At 43.5% G+C, this 14,004-nt stretch overlaps 1 protein-coding gene across 1 annotated transcript; it reads right to left on the bottom strand.

Annotated features, from left to right (window-relative positions):
• Window positions 1-1,492: 1,492 nt before the first annotated feature.
• LOC139413053 (steryl-sulfatase-like) lies at window positions 1,493-13,635 on the bottom strand. The gene is given in 11 exon segments (XM_071160068.1): window positions 1,493-2,331; window positions 2,467-2,588; window positions 3,003-3,162; window positions 3,557-3,694; window positions 5,339-5,475; window positions 5,769-6,016; window positions 8,195-8,361; window positions 8,887-9,009; window positions 9,419-9,540; window positions 9,808-9,976; window positions 13,602-13,635. Coding segments are annotated over 10 exon segments (1,794 nt in total). The 5' UTR covers window positions 9,963-9,976; window positions 13,602-13,635; the 3' UTR covers window positions 1,493-1,909.
• Window positions 13,636-14,004: the final 369 nt, after the last annotated feature.

Here is a 14,004-nt window from a genome sequence, read left to right as displayed (position 1 = left end):
GTGAATTATAAGTGAAATAATCTGTTTGTAAACAACAGTTGGAAAAATGACTTGTGTCATGCACAAAGTAGATTTCCTAACCGACTTGCCAAAACTATAGTTTGTTAACAAGACATTTGTGGAGTGGTTGTAAAAACTAGTTTTAATGACTCCAACCTAAGTGTATGTAAACTTCCGACTTCAACTGTATGGGCCCAGGTCTAAGATAAATAGGGTGCCATATCTCTGAGGTGCACATGTGCATTGGCAGGCCTGTCCAAGCAGCGCTGTGCTGCGCTCCACTTCTCTGGCGTCCGGGAGCAGAGAGGCTGGGCTGGATGTGATGGACCAGCGGCCAAGCCAACACACGGGGTTGCATCCCAAATGGCACTCTAAATAGTGCACTACTTTTGACCAGAGCCCCGGCCACTGGTCAAAAGTGGTGCACTATGTAGGGAATAGGGTGCCATTTGGGACGCAGACCCGAGTGAAAGACGAGATAAACAGCTGGCTTCTATCACTGCCAAACTCTGTTGTGGATGGATCAAATAATGATCAGCCACTGTGATCACAGGGCCATGGATGGAGGAAAATAATTAGATTTATACACATTGTCAGAATACCAGTCAAGTAGAATACAGTTCTAGTGATCGTCGCTGTAGTTCTGTAGTTGGTTCTGGTAGTTATTGGTAGCAACAGTAGTGCTGTTGTAGCTGGTACCCCACACAAATCAGATCATTATTCGTTTACATTAGAAAAATGTGTTGAAACAAATTAACACGTGGTAACAAAAATAACACATGGTATAAAATGCAACGCATAGTGGGTGTGTGGGAACGCGCAAAAATAAATCAGCATTCAGCATCCATCATATAAATGACTGAACAGGGGAGAGGGAGTACTCCTTAATATTCAGAGATTTGCTAATGGTAGTTTTTTGACAAATAGGCTGATGGATATAGGAGTTAAAGGGAGAATAAGATACATATTAACTAAATGTCCCTGAAAACCTGAGATCAAATGAAGAGCTAAGCTTAAAGCTAGCCTGGGTGATGAAGATTTACGGCTGGCTGTGGCCACAGGGGGATGAGCCGTGTGTGACTCAGGGACTCTGGCTGACTCTGTACTGACTGTTGGCATTAGACACGGCAGCTCTACTGAACGTCTTAATACAGCTCTATTTGCTAATACAGCCATGTCTTTTCATGTCGGTTGACCACTCAGTTTCATTGCTTCTTGGATGTGCAGATGCCTTTTACAGAGACCCCGTAGAGTCTAAATGATGAACAGTGATTAAATGATCATCGGTACCCTGCAAGGGTAACACAGGGTTATTGTAGTGCCCCGGAGAATAAGACAAGAAATTCCCCAACTTGAGGTGGACCTTGTGCTAATCAGTGCATCGAGTTGCTCTCCTCTCCTGTACAATGTGCTAGGTTTCTCCTCTATATATACTGGTTACTTTATATATTTGAGGACTGGCCTCAACAATCACATTTGATTCATATTGCGCTTTTCTTCTTTTTTTTTTTTTTTACAAATACATTTGTCAAAAAGTGCTTTAAAATACATTTTAGTCCAAATAGCAGCATCTGCATAAACCCCTCAGGGAGCAAGCATAGGCAATGCAATTTACTGGATATTTTACGGGATGTGTTCCTGAGAGGCCAAATACTAAAATGTCTGTTATTACAGATCACCCAGTGAAGTCACATACACACGTAAAGTAGATCCAAGTCACTTCTACCCACAAGCCCAGTTAAAATGCCAGGTCGCAGTTGTAAATGAGAACTTGTTCTCAAATGGCCTACCTGGTTAAATCAAACATTTAAATGGGGGTCATTTCCCTGCCGTTTGTCTCTTGTCACAGATTGTTTACATACCCACTAAAAGATTGGTTCTGGGTTCCTACGTTACCCTCCCCTCAGTGTTAAGCAATGATGTGCTGGTCCTGTGGAGAGTCTGCCTCTGCCGCCGCAGTGCTCCGGTGGCCGTGTCTCCCACCATCTCTCTCACACCTGCAGAGCTGGGACAGGGAGGAGCAGCAGGGCTGCAACCAGGGCTTCCATAGGACGTGTCCCGGAGCGAGCTGGTCCTGAACGGGGGTGATGGACTCCTTATGGAGAGCCACCGCGGCCAGGATCTTCTCCAGGACCGAGTGGAAGGCAGGTTCCGTGTCTGGGGTCAGGGGTGTGGTCTCCGAGGGGTCGCGGGAGAGGTCAAAGAGCAAAGGGGGGTCGTGGTAGGTCACGTAGGATGTGGTGCAGAAACAGGCATGGGTATGCATGCAGGCTGTCCCGTTCTCGGGGTAGAAGTCCGGAGTGAAAAAGAACAACTTCCATATTGTATAACCTTAAAGATTTACAATGAATTACAACCACCATAGTAGTTTACCATTGGAATTATTACTCAAATCATAATTAGCAGCACTGCTACTGCTAATTCAATTGCATTCTTAAAACTATTACATTGGAAATGTGGACTTACTGTTGGGAGGCTGCCACCTGACAGCGTTGAGGTAGGCGTTACAGTAATGGAAGAGAAACTCGTGCTTTGATCTCTCAACTTTCCCCTGCAGCAGGGGCATGAGGTCATGACCGTCTATCACTCTAGGAAGAGAAGACACACACAAACAACACAATAGATTATCTCTGAGACACAGAAATGGAGCACACTGTAGGAATGATCCTTTGCGTAGGCAGCGAGACCTCAAAGGCCCATGAAAACCTTTGATCAAAGGTTTAGATCAGCCTGATCCGTTTTGAGAGCTTTTTCATTAGCTGAGATTTTTTTCTAGCAGGTCCCTTGTGACACCTATTGTGAATATAATGTCTCTAGCTAGAGGGTGATTCAGAGCACAGAGTGCATATCATTTCTATGGTGACCTAGATTCCAAACGCTGTAGTTTTGACTGACAGGCGAGGCTGCTAGAAAACCTACCAAGTGCTTTGGGCTTACCCATAGCAATAGAAGTCAATGAACAAACAAAACCCCTCAGACCTCAGCAATTTCACAGCACTCACCTGTCCCCCAGTGCCGTCCCTCCGGCTAGCTTCACCACAGTAGGGAAGATGTCCATGTTGCTGGTGGGTTCATCAATGTCTTTCCCTGCAGGTAACATCCCAGATCAACGGAGCAGTCCTGGAACTCGGATCCCCCCCTCCCAATTGGTGGATTTCCCGGCTGCTCAGAGACAGATCGAAGCACTGTGTGAGGACTGAGAATATGGGAAGTCCTTTATCACTCGACCCAAAATATAAGGCTTGCCAGAACCTTTCATGGAAACATCTCGTCTCTTAGGACATTTAGATAATCTGAGCTATTTATCTAGTGATCTATTATTCTATACATTGACTGGCTCTGACTTCCCATTTACATTCCTATTAATATACCCTACTAAACCACTGCAGATGCAAGCTAAAGCCTCTCTGCACATGCACTTCTAGGTTGAGTATTTTTTCTCCTATTAAAAAAAAATGTAACCTATTAACAAAAAAAATCTGTTTTAACCGAAAATTCGACATCTGGTTGTTCGGTCTCTGTTGACCTGTTCTTCTGAAGCTGTAACAGACCGTACCTTTGTATATCCCGTTCCAGCCTCTGTGCACCTCCCCCCGGACTGAGATCTCCTCAAGGTGTGCACCCTGGTCTGAGGTCAGGTACACCAGTGTGTTCTCCCTCAGGTTCAACCGGTCCAGAGTCTGCATGAGCTGACCTAAGAACAGATGTTATGAAACATGACATAATAAACTCAGCAAAAAAAGAAACAGCCCTTATTCAGGACCCTGTCTTTCAAAGATAATTTGTAAAAATTCAAATAACTTCACAGATCTTCATTGTAAATGGTTTAAACACTGTTTCCAAGGCGTGTTCAATGAACCATAAACAATTAATGAACATGCACCTGTGGAACGGTCGTTAAGACACTAACAGCTTACAGACGGTAGGCAATTAAGGTCACAGTTATGAAAACTTAGGACACTAAAGAGGCCTTTCTACTGACTCTGAAAAACACCAAAAGAAAGATGCCCAGGGTCCCTGCTCATCTGTGTGAACGTGCCTTAGGCATGCTGCAAGGAGGCGTGAGGACTGCAGATGTGGCCAGGACAATAAATTGCAATGTCCGTACTGTGAGACGCCTAAGACAAGGAGACAGGACAGACAGTTCATAGTTCTCGCAGTAGCAGACCACGTGTAACAACACCTGCACAGGATCGGTACATCTGAACATCACACCTGCAGGAAAGGTACAGGATGGCAACAACAACTGCCCGAGTTACACTGGGAAAGCACAATCCCTCCATCAGTGCTCAGACTGTCCGCAATAGGCTGAGAGAGGCTGGACTTAGGGCTTGCAGGCCTGTTGTAAGGCAGGTCCTCACCAGACATTACCGGTAACAATGTCACCTATGGGCACAAACTCACCATCGCTGGAGCAGACAGGACTGGCAAAAAGTGCTCTTCACCAACGAGTCACGGTTTTGTCTCACCAGGTGTGATGGTCGGATTCGCGTTTATCGTCGAAGGAATGAGCATTACACCGAGGCCTGTACTCTGGAGCGGGATCGATTTGGAGGTTGAGGGTCCATTGTGGTCAGGGGCGGTGTGTCACAGCATCATCAGACTGAGCTTGTTGTCATTGCAGGCAATCTCAACACTGTGCGTTACAGGGAAGACATCCTCCTCCCTCATGTGGTACCCATCTTGCAGGCTCATCCTGACATGACCCTCCAGCATGACAATGCCACCAGCCATACTGCTCGTTCTGTGAGTGATTTCCTGCAAGACAGGAATGTCAGTGTTCTGCCATAGCCAGCGAAGAGCCCAGATCTCAATCCCATTGAGCATGTCTGGGACCTGTTGAATCGGAGGGTGAGGGCTAGGGCCATTCCCATGAGAAATGTCTGGGAACTTGCAGGTGCCTTGATGGAAGACTGGGGTAACATCTCACAGCAAGAACTGGCAAATCTGGTGCAGTCCATGAGGAGATGCACTGCAGTACTTAATGCAGCTGGTGGCCAAACCAGATGCTGACTGTTACTTTTGATTTTGACCTTCCCCCCTCTGTTCAGCGACACATTATTCAATTTCTGTTAGTCACATGTCTGTGGAACTTGTTGAGTTCATGTCTCAGTTGCTGAATCTTGTTTTGGTCATACAAATATTCAAACATGTTAAGTTTGCTGCAAATAAACACAGTTGACAGTGACTTTTTTTTGCTACATTTAGGTAAAAGTCAATCAAATCTTCCAACCTTTCAAATATAATTAGTGTGGACATTTTAAATCTTCCAACCTTATATTATTGGACAAAAAAAAAGAAGACCATACAGCAATATAAAGTAAATATCAAGTCTTACCTACACTCCAGTCTACTTCGTGAACAGCATCTCCATAGATACCGTGCTGACTGGTCCCCTGGAAGGCTGGCGATGCAAACATGGCCGTGTGCACTTGGATGAAGGAGAAGAACAACAGGAAGGGTAGTGCAGAGTTCCTGTCAAAATAGTCAACAAACACAGTGTAAATGGAAGAAAATAATTGTACGACAACAATGCAAACTACTGTGTACAGTATGCTTTCATTTTACAGACAGGGTCACCTAGGACACCAGCCCTTTACACACACTTTCCTTACATGCCCTTCAGAGTTTCTTCCCACATGCAAGACACAAACAAACATCAATAATCAAACACACTCACGCACACACAAACACTTGATTTGGCTTCTATTCCGTCTCAGTCTATCACATAGTAGGGGAAATATACATTTTAAAAACTCAACACACACCTTTCTAAAAAGTCCACTGCTTCATCTGTCATTCTCTGGGTCAGGTTCTCCGAGACATACGGCTGCTCCACCACTTCCCGGTTCCTCATCAGAAAGCAGTTGAAGTAGGGGAACGTGGCGACGAATGTGCCAAAGATGGCCGCCGCCGCGCCCACCAACGCCACCGCGCTCAGAACCAACTTCCTCCGCACGGTGACCACACCCCTCGCATGCAGGAGGGTCACGGTAGCCACACCCACTCCCAGGGTCTTGTAGGGTAGAGTTGAGAATCATTACTATCCTATATCCCTGAGGGACATGTTTCTTTATAGCTAAAAAGCCAAACAAACTACATACAACAAACATTAAAACTAGTCTGATTACCAGTCCGTTTATGCCATCATGCCAACTCCTTCTCACTGTGTTTGGCTTGACAGTGACAGCAATGGAGTTGGCAAGAGCAGAAACAGATCCGTGACCGCATGCTACACCAGGACACATAAATAAAGGTTCAAATGCTCAACGCAACACTGTAGTCAAAAGCATGAGCTGAAGCACATTCCAAAATGGCTGTAGAGGTGCTGACTATTGGAGAGTAAACTGTAGACAAATCTAATGCATTTAGAAAGCCCTTTTACATCAGCAGATGTCACAAAGTGCTATTACAGAAATCCAGCTTAAAACCCCAAGCGGCAAGGAATTCAGATGTAGCAGAACGATTCTCTATACAGTGGGGCAAAAAAGTATTTAGTCAGCCACCAATTGTGCAAGTTCTCCCACTTAAAAAGATGAGAGAGGCCTGTAATTTTCATCATAGGTACACTTCAACTATGACAGACAAAATGAGAAAAGAAAATCACATTGTAGGTTTTTTAATGAATTTATTTGCAAATTATGGTGGAAAATAAGTATTTGGTCACCTACAAACAAGCAAGATTTCTGGCTCTCACAGACCTGTAACTTCTTCTTTAAGAGGCTCCTCTGTCCTCCACTCGTTACCTGTATTAATGGCACCTGTTTGAACTTGTTATCAGTATAAAAGACACCTGTCCACAACCTCAAACAGTCACACTCCAAACTCCACTATGGCCAAGACCAAAGAGCTGTCAAAGGACACCAGAGACAAAATTGTAGACCTGCACCAGGCTGGGAAGACTGAATCTGCACTAGGTAAGCAGCTTGGTTTGAAGAAATCAACTGTGGGAGCAATTATTAGGAAATGGAAGACATACAAGACCACTGATAATCTCCCTCGATCTGGGGCTCAACGCAAGATCTCACCCCTTGGGGTCAAAATGATCACAAGAACGGTGAGCAAAAATCCCAGAACCACACGAGGGGACCTAGTGAATGACCTGCAGAGAGCTGGGACCAGAGTCACAAAGCCTACCATCAGTAACACACTACGCCGCCAGGGACTCAAATCCTGCAATGCCAGACGTGTCCCCCTGCTTAAGCCAGTACATATCCAGGCTCGTCTGAAGTTTGCTAGAGAGCATTTGGATGATCCAGAAGAAGATTGGGAGAATGTCATATGGTCAGATGAAACCAAAATATAACTTTTTGGTAAAAACTCAACTCGTCGTGTTTGGAGGACAAAGAATGCTGAGTTGCATCCAAAGAACACCATACCTACTGTGAAGCATGGGGGTGGAAACATCATGCTTTGGGGCTGTTTTTCTGCAACGGGACCAGGACGACTGATCCGTGTAAAGGAAAGAATGAATGGGGCCATGTATCGTGAGATTTTGAGTGAAAACCTCCTTCCATCAGCAAGGGCACTGAAGATGAAACATGGCTGGGTCTTTCAGCATGACAATGATCCCAAACACACCGCCCGGGCAACGAAGGAGTGGCTTCGTAAGAAGCATTTCAAGGTCCTGGAGTGGCCTAGCCAGTCTCCAGATCTCAACCCCATAGAAAATCTTTGGAGGGAGTTGAAAGTCTGTTGCCCAGCAACAGCCCCAAAACATCACTGCTCTAGAGGAGATCTGCATGGAGGAATGGGCCAAAATACCAGCAACAGTGTGTGAAAACCTCGTTTGACCTCTGTCATTGCCAACAAAGGGTATATAACAAAGTATTGAGATAAACTTTTGTTATTGACCAAATACTTATTTTCCACCATAATTTGCAAATAAATTCATTAAAAATCCTACAATGTGATTTTCTGGATTTCTTTTCTCATTTTGTCTGTCACAGTTGAAGTGTACCTATGATGAAAATTACAGGCCTCTCTCATCTTTTTAAGTGGGAGAACTTGCACAATTGGTGGCTGACTAAATAATTTTTTGCCCCACTGTACATGCAGTTTAGATTAAACCCTGCATTAAAGACAAACATGAATTGTCATTATTGTCAGCAGAACATATATTTTTGATTTTAATTTAAAAAGGTTAAACCAAAATAGTGTACGTCATAAACATGTATTGTACACTGTACATCACCTTGAATGGTATGTGTGCTTGGACATTGGTAAAGATGGAGCCGTGGCCGGGCTGACAGTCACGTAGGTTGGTCAGGGTTATACCGTAGAAGTGGTCGAAGCCGTGAGCACTGGGGTGGTGACAGAAGTCGTCGTTCCTCTCACAGTGAAGACCAAGGTGCCATTTTCCTACAGTGGAAAGAAGCAGCCAGGTGACGGACCATATAGACTGGCAACTTAAGGCATCTTCAAAGAACAACGACCTTGAAAGGCAACAAAGTGTTTTCAACAGTGGAGAAAAAAGCTTGATAAAGCCAATTATTACATTTAATAATATGTCAACTTGGGTTACTGAAAAGCCTGTGAGGCATATTGCACATCAAAGAACAAGACCTTGAATGTCAACTCACATGTAAATGTGCTGTAGGCTGTTGTCTGGGCAACCATTGAGAAGCCAATACGAGTACGAAAGCTATTATACTGTTCAAATCAAATCAATCATAGCTATACAGTCAGAATTTTAAAGACATTCAAACAAAACAGACACATTGCTGCAACCAATCAAATGAACTGTCACTGCTTCTGCGTGTTCCCTATTCCCAAAGTGAGAAGTATTGATACATACTCATGACGATAATAAATGGGTTATATGTAGAGTTTTTCATGGACCTAAAGACGCTTTACACAGTAACAAAGGAGAGGACTTTGGCTCACCTATGAGAGCAGTCTCGTAGCCCTGTTGTTTGGCCACCTTGGCAAAGGTGACTTCTTCACTGGGAAGACCGCCAGATGCAGCAGAGATGATATAAACCCCTAACCGTCCAAGGCCGGCCATACCTGTTCAAGACAAAAAAAATAGGATCAAAAACGGATATCAAATCACAAAGTGGGGAGAGTAACAAAGTATACAATTATACAGTGGAATGATGACGTACTATTCAACCTGCTGCATTGTGGTCAACGTGCTAGTTATCCTGTCCTATGAACTGCTCTCTCCACATAGCCTAACTAATGCATCCCTAACACCACATAATACTCGTAAGGCCTATCAATACAAGCTAGTGATCTGTTAAGTGATCAGATTATAGTACTAGGAGGATAGGATACACATTGAGCTCTTGCTGTTGTTGTTGTAGTATATTTTATTGCTATTGTGTTACTATTTTGACTATTTCACAGTAAAGTCTACGCCCGTTCGGCGCATGTGACTTATAACATTTGATTTGTTGTTTATGACTCGCCTCACCGGATCGTATCGGGTATCGGCCCGTCAGGAAGGCTGCCCTGCTGGGCGTACAGAGGGGGGCCGCAGCGATGTGCTGCGTCAGCCTCACCCCCTCCTGAGCCAGCATGTCGATGTTGGGGGTCCTGCAGACACAACGACACAGCACATTACCACCCAGCTGGGCTCATCATCTGGAAGGAGGTTTTAAAAGGTGAGCACAGAGGCACAGCAAGAATTAGAAGTCAGAATAAAAGGAATATAACAGAACGTTGTCTTCCGAGGATGTACATTTTTGTTTGGAATCACAGCTACAAGTGAGAAGTCTATGTAATGCAGGAAAGCCATGCTTAGAAACATGGGAAAGAACATGAAAAAAAAAGCCTGTTGCAGTTTATATCACTGTGACTTACCGCAAGGTTGTGTTTCCATAGCAGCCCAAGTCTCCAATCCCCAAGTCATCGACCATCATCAGGACAAAATTCGGCCTTTTGTCACCATTCAAGGCATAGCACACATCAAACAACAACAGTAAACCTAGACAGCATGGGATCCATGGGGACTTCATTTTTCAAATGAACACTGGAGAAGCAAAGACAGAGGCAATACGAGAGATTGGATAGGGTCAAGCACTTCAAGTTCCTCGGCGTGCACATCACTGAGGACCTGAAATGGTCTCGGCACCCCGACATTGTGGTGGATGAAGAAATTCCAGGCCCCTAAGACTCTCAAAAACTTCTACAGATGCACCATTGAGAGCATTCTGTTGGGCTGCATCACCGCCTGGTAGAGCAACTGCTCTGCCCTCAACTGCATCATGGCTCTCCAGAGGGTAGTGTGGGCAGTCTAACGCATTACCGGAGTCACGCTGCCTGCCCTCCAGGACATCGACGGCACCCGAAGTCAAAGTAAAGGCCAAGAAGATCATTAAGGACCTCAGCCACCTGTTCACTCGGCTACCGTCCGACAGACAGAGACAGTACAGGTGCATCAAAGCTAAGACAGAGAGATTGAAACTGCTTCTATTTACCAGGCCATCAGACTGTTGATACACAAACACACACCTCATACTCACAAACAAATGCACATACACGCACTCACACACATTGAACCACTGGTCACCTCTCATTTCACACTGTCTATTTAAATACTTTATCCCCGACGTAGCACATCACATTTATTTATCCTACTGTACATTGTTTTTCAGTTACTGTTTATACACAGGGCATACAGTGGGGCAAAAAAGTATTTAGTCAGCCACCAATTGTGCAAGTTGACTAAATACTTTTTTGCCACACTGTATGTATTTATACAGTGGATTCTTGACATAGCTTACTGATATATATATATATATATATATATATATATATATATATATATATATATATATATATATTAATATATATATATACACAGTGCCTTCAGAAAGTATTCAGACCCCTTGACTTTTTCCACATTTTGTTAGGTTACAGCCTTATTCTAAAATATATTTGAAAAAAAATTCTCTCATCAATCTACACACAATACCCCATAATGACAAAGCAAAAAAAGGTTTTTAGAAATTTTTGCAAATGTATTAAAAAAGTATTATTATTTCAAATTTACATAAGTATTCAGACCCTTTACTCAGTACTTTGTTGAAACACCTTTGCCAGCGATTACAGCCTCGAGTCTTCTTGGGTATGACACTACAAGCTTGGCATGCCTGTATTTATGCCCATTCTTCTATGCAGATCCTCTCAACCTCTGTCAAGTTGGAATGGGAGTGTCACTCTATAGCTATTTACAGGTCTCTCCAGAGATGTTCGATCGGGTTCAAATCCGGGCTCTGGCCAGGCCACTCAAGGACATCCAGAGACTTGTTCCGAAGCCACTCCTGCATTGTCTAGGCTAAGTGCTTAGGGTCGCTGTCCTGTTGGAAGGTGAACCTTTACCCCAGTCTGAGGTCCTGAAAGCAGGTTTAAATCAAGGATCTCTCTGTACTTTGCTCCACTCATCTTTCCCTCGATCCTGACTAGTCGCAGTCCCTGCCACTGAAAAACATCCCCACAGCATGATGCTGCCACCAGCATGCTTCACCGTAGGAATGGTGCCAGGTTTCCTCCAGATGTGACACTTGGCATTCAGGCTAAAGAGTTCAATCTTAGTTTCATCAGACCAGAGAACTTTGTTTATCATGGTCTGAGAGTCTTTAGGTGCCCTTTGGCAAACTCCAAGCGGGCTGTCATGTGCCTTTTACTGAGGAGTGGCTTCCATCTGTCCACTCTACAGTAAAGGCCTGATTGGTGGAGTGCTGCAGAAATGGTTGTCCTTCTGGAAGAGTCTCCCATCTCCATAGAGGAACTCTCGAGCTCTGTCAAAGTGACCATCGAGTTCTTGGTCACCTCCCTGACCAAGGCCCTTCTCCCCCGATTGCTCAGTTTGGCCGGGCTGCAGCTCTAGGAAGAGTCTTGGTGGTTCCAAACTTCTTCCATTTAAAAATGATGGCCACTGTATTCTTGGAGACCTTCAATGCTGCAGAAATGTTTTGGTACCCTTCCCCAGAATTGTGCCTCGACACAATCCTGTCTCAGAGCTCTATGGACAATTCCTTTGACCTCATGGCTTGATTTTTTCTGTGACATGCAATGTCAACTCTGGGACATTACAGGTGTGTGCCTTTCCAAATCTTGTCCAATCAATTACATTGTCCAAAGGTGGATTCCAATCAAGTTGTAGAAACATCTCAAGGAAGATCAATGGAAACAGGATGCACCAATGTCGAGTCTCATAGCAAAGGATCTGAATACTTATGGAAGTAAGGTATTTCTGTTTTTATTTTATTTTTATGTTTTCGCTTTGTCATTATGGGGTATTGTGTGTAGATTGATGAGGAAAATAACTCTGTTTCAATCCATTTTAGAAGACGGCTGTAACATAACACAATGTGGGAAAAGTCAAGGGGTCTGAATACTTTCCGAATGCACTGTATACTGCTGTACATATAATTCTTAGTTGATCTTGTGTGAATCCTGTGTATATAGGTATAGATTGCATTTGATTACTGCTACAGGGCTATTTGGCTTGCTAATCAGATTTGCCCCGCCGTTGTCTTTTTTCTCTCCTTACATTTTAATTGTTTGACATTTTACTGCATTTTTAAGAGGTAGTAACATAAGAATTTCGCTGCACCCGCTAATCTGTGTACGGGACCAATAAACTTTGATTTGAAGAAAGCTAGAGCAAATGTTACTAATGTGACGTCCCAAATGGCACCATATACACCTATATAGTGTACTACTTTTGAACAGGGCAAATATAAATTTTAGAGCCCTAGAAACCATAGATAGCTACAGTTTAGGCCAGGGTTCCCCAACTGGCGGCCTGCGGGTGAATTTATTTGGACATAAGACTATAAAAAAAAACATTTTAAATTTTGGAAATCTGCTCCGAAGTATTCCCACCCATAATAGAGATATGTATCTGATCGTATACAATTGTAAGCATGGTTTGAAATGATTATGTTTTAGACAAATATATGCGTTTGGGCTTCTTGCTATCTGCAGTATACAAATGATTTGTAATTATGTTCTGGCAACCTGACCATCAGCTCAAGAAAGAAAATCGTCCCGCGGCTGAATCTAGTTGATGGTAAAGCCCTGGTAAAGGCTATGCCCTTCTGTGCCTTAATCAATAAAGGATGATATAATAGCATGCCTGTTTACTGAATCATGCTCTGTTTCTTCACCATGTCTGAAATCGCTCACCATCTTGCTCAGAAACCAATAACATGATGTGTCTAAGCTACAAAGCCAAACATGCATGAAGATAGTACATGCCTGCAGTCTCCATATACTCTTACGTAGCGATCAATACTATATCGCCAAACTAGACTATAAATAGAGTGAGTGAGAAAGCCGGAGGGGCAAATGCTGAGCATAATAAGTAAAGTGGTTATTGGCTAAGCATTCATGTGTTTGTTCAAAAGTCAAATGCTGGTTCCTGAGTGTTAGCTGGCTACCAACCAGTAACAGAAAGCATAGGCGAGTCCAACTCATAAAACAAGGTTTTGACGGTGGCTACTGCCTACTACAACTATCCTGCAAGTTCAATAGGAACGCTCCTATTATAGCAATACGCGTTCAACAATTTCCCAAAATACCAACATAAAGAGATCTGTTGAATTAAGACAGAATACGTTGTTGTTGGCAAGTCGTTCAAATCATACCTTCGTGGATATACATGTCTCGAAATGTTTTACTAGAAACAGGAAGTACGTTTTTTTTGTCAACTGTCATGTGACTAGGAATGAAGCAATCTCATTGGATTATGGTTAATCCAAATATTTTAGGTGACCTGTGAGCTGCCTAAATGTAGTGCAATCAAGACTAAAATACTGTAGACTTCAACCCTCTATGGTGCAATCCTACAATCCAATGTGCAGCCTTAATCCCTGCCAATATTTATTTAACATGTTTAGATACCCCTTGAGTCAGGAACATAAGGTCAGGAAGTCCACGCTAGTGGATCATATTAATAAAGTGAGACAATATTCTTCACACGCTGGTTTATTACAGATTACACCTTTACAATTCATGTTTTAGTAAATGTAATTTACTCTGGCATAGGTC

Source organism: Oncorhynchus clarkii, chromosome 7, assembly GCF_045791955.1.
Source record: "Oncorhynchus clarkii lewisi isolate Uvic-CL-2024 chromosome 7, UVic_Ocla_1.0, whole genome shotgun sequence".
NCBI classification, from domain to species: Eukaryota; Metazoa; Chordata; class Actinopteri; order Salmoniformes; family Salmonidae; genus Oncorhynchus; species Oncorhynchus clarkii.
This window is presented reverse-complemented; position numbering and strand designations above follow the sequence as displayed.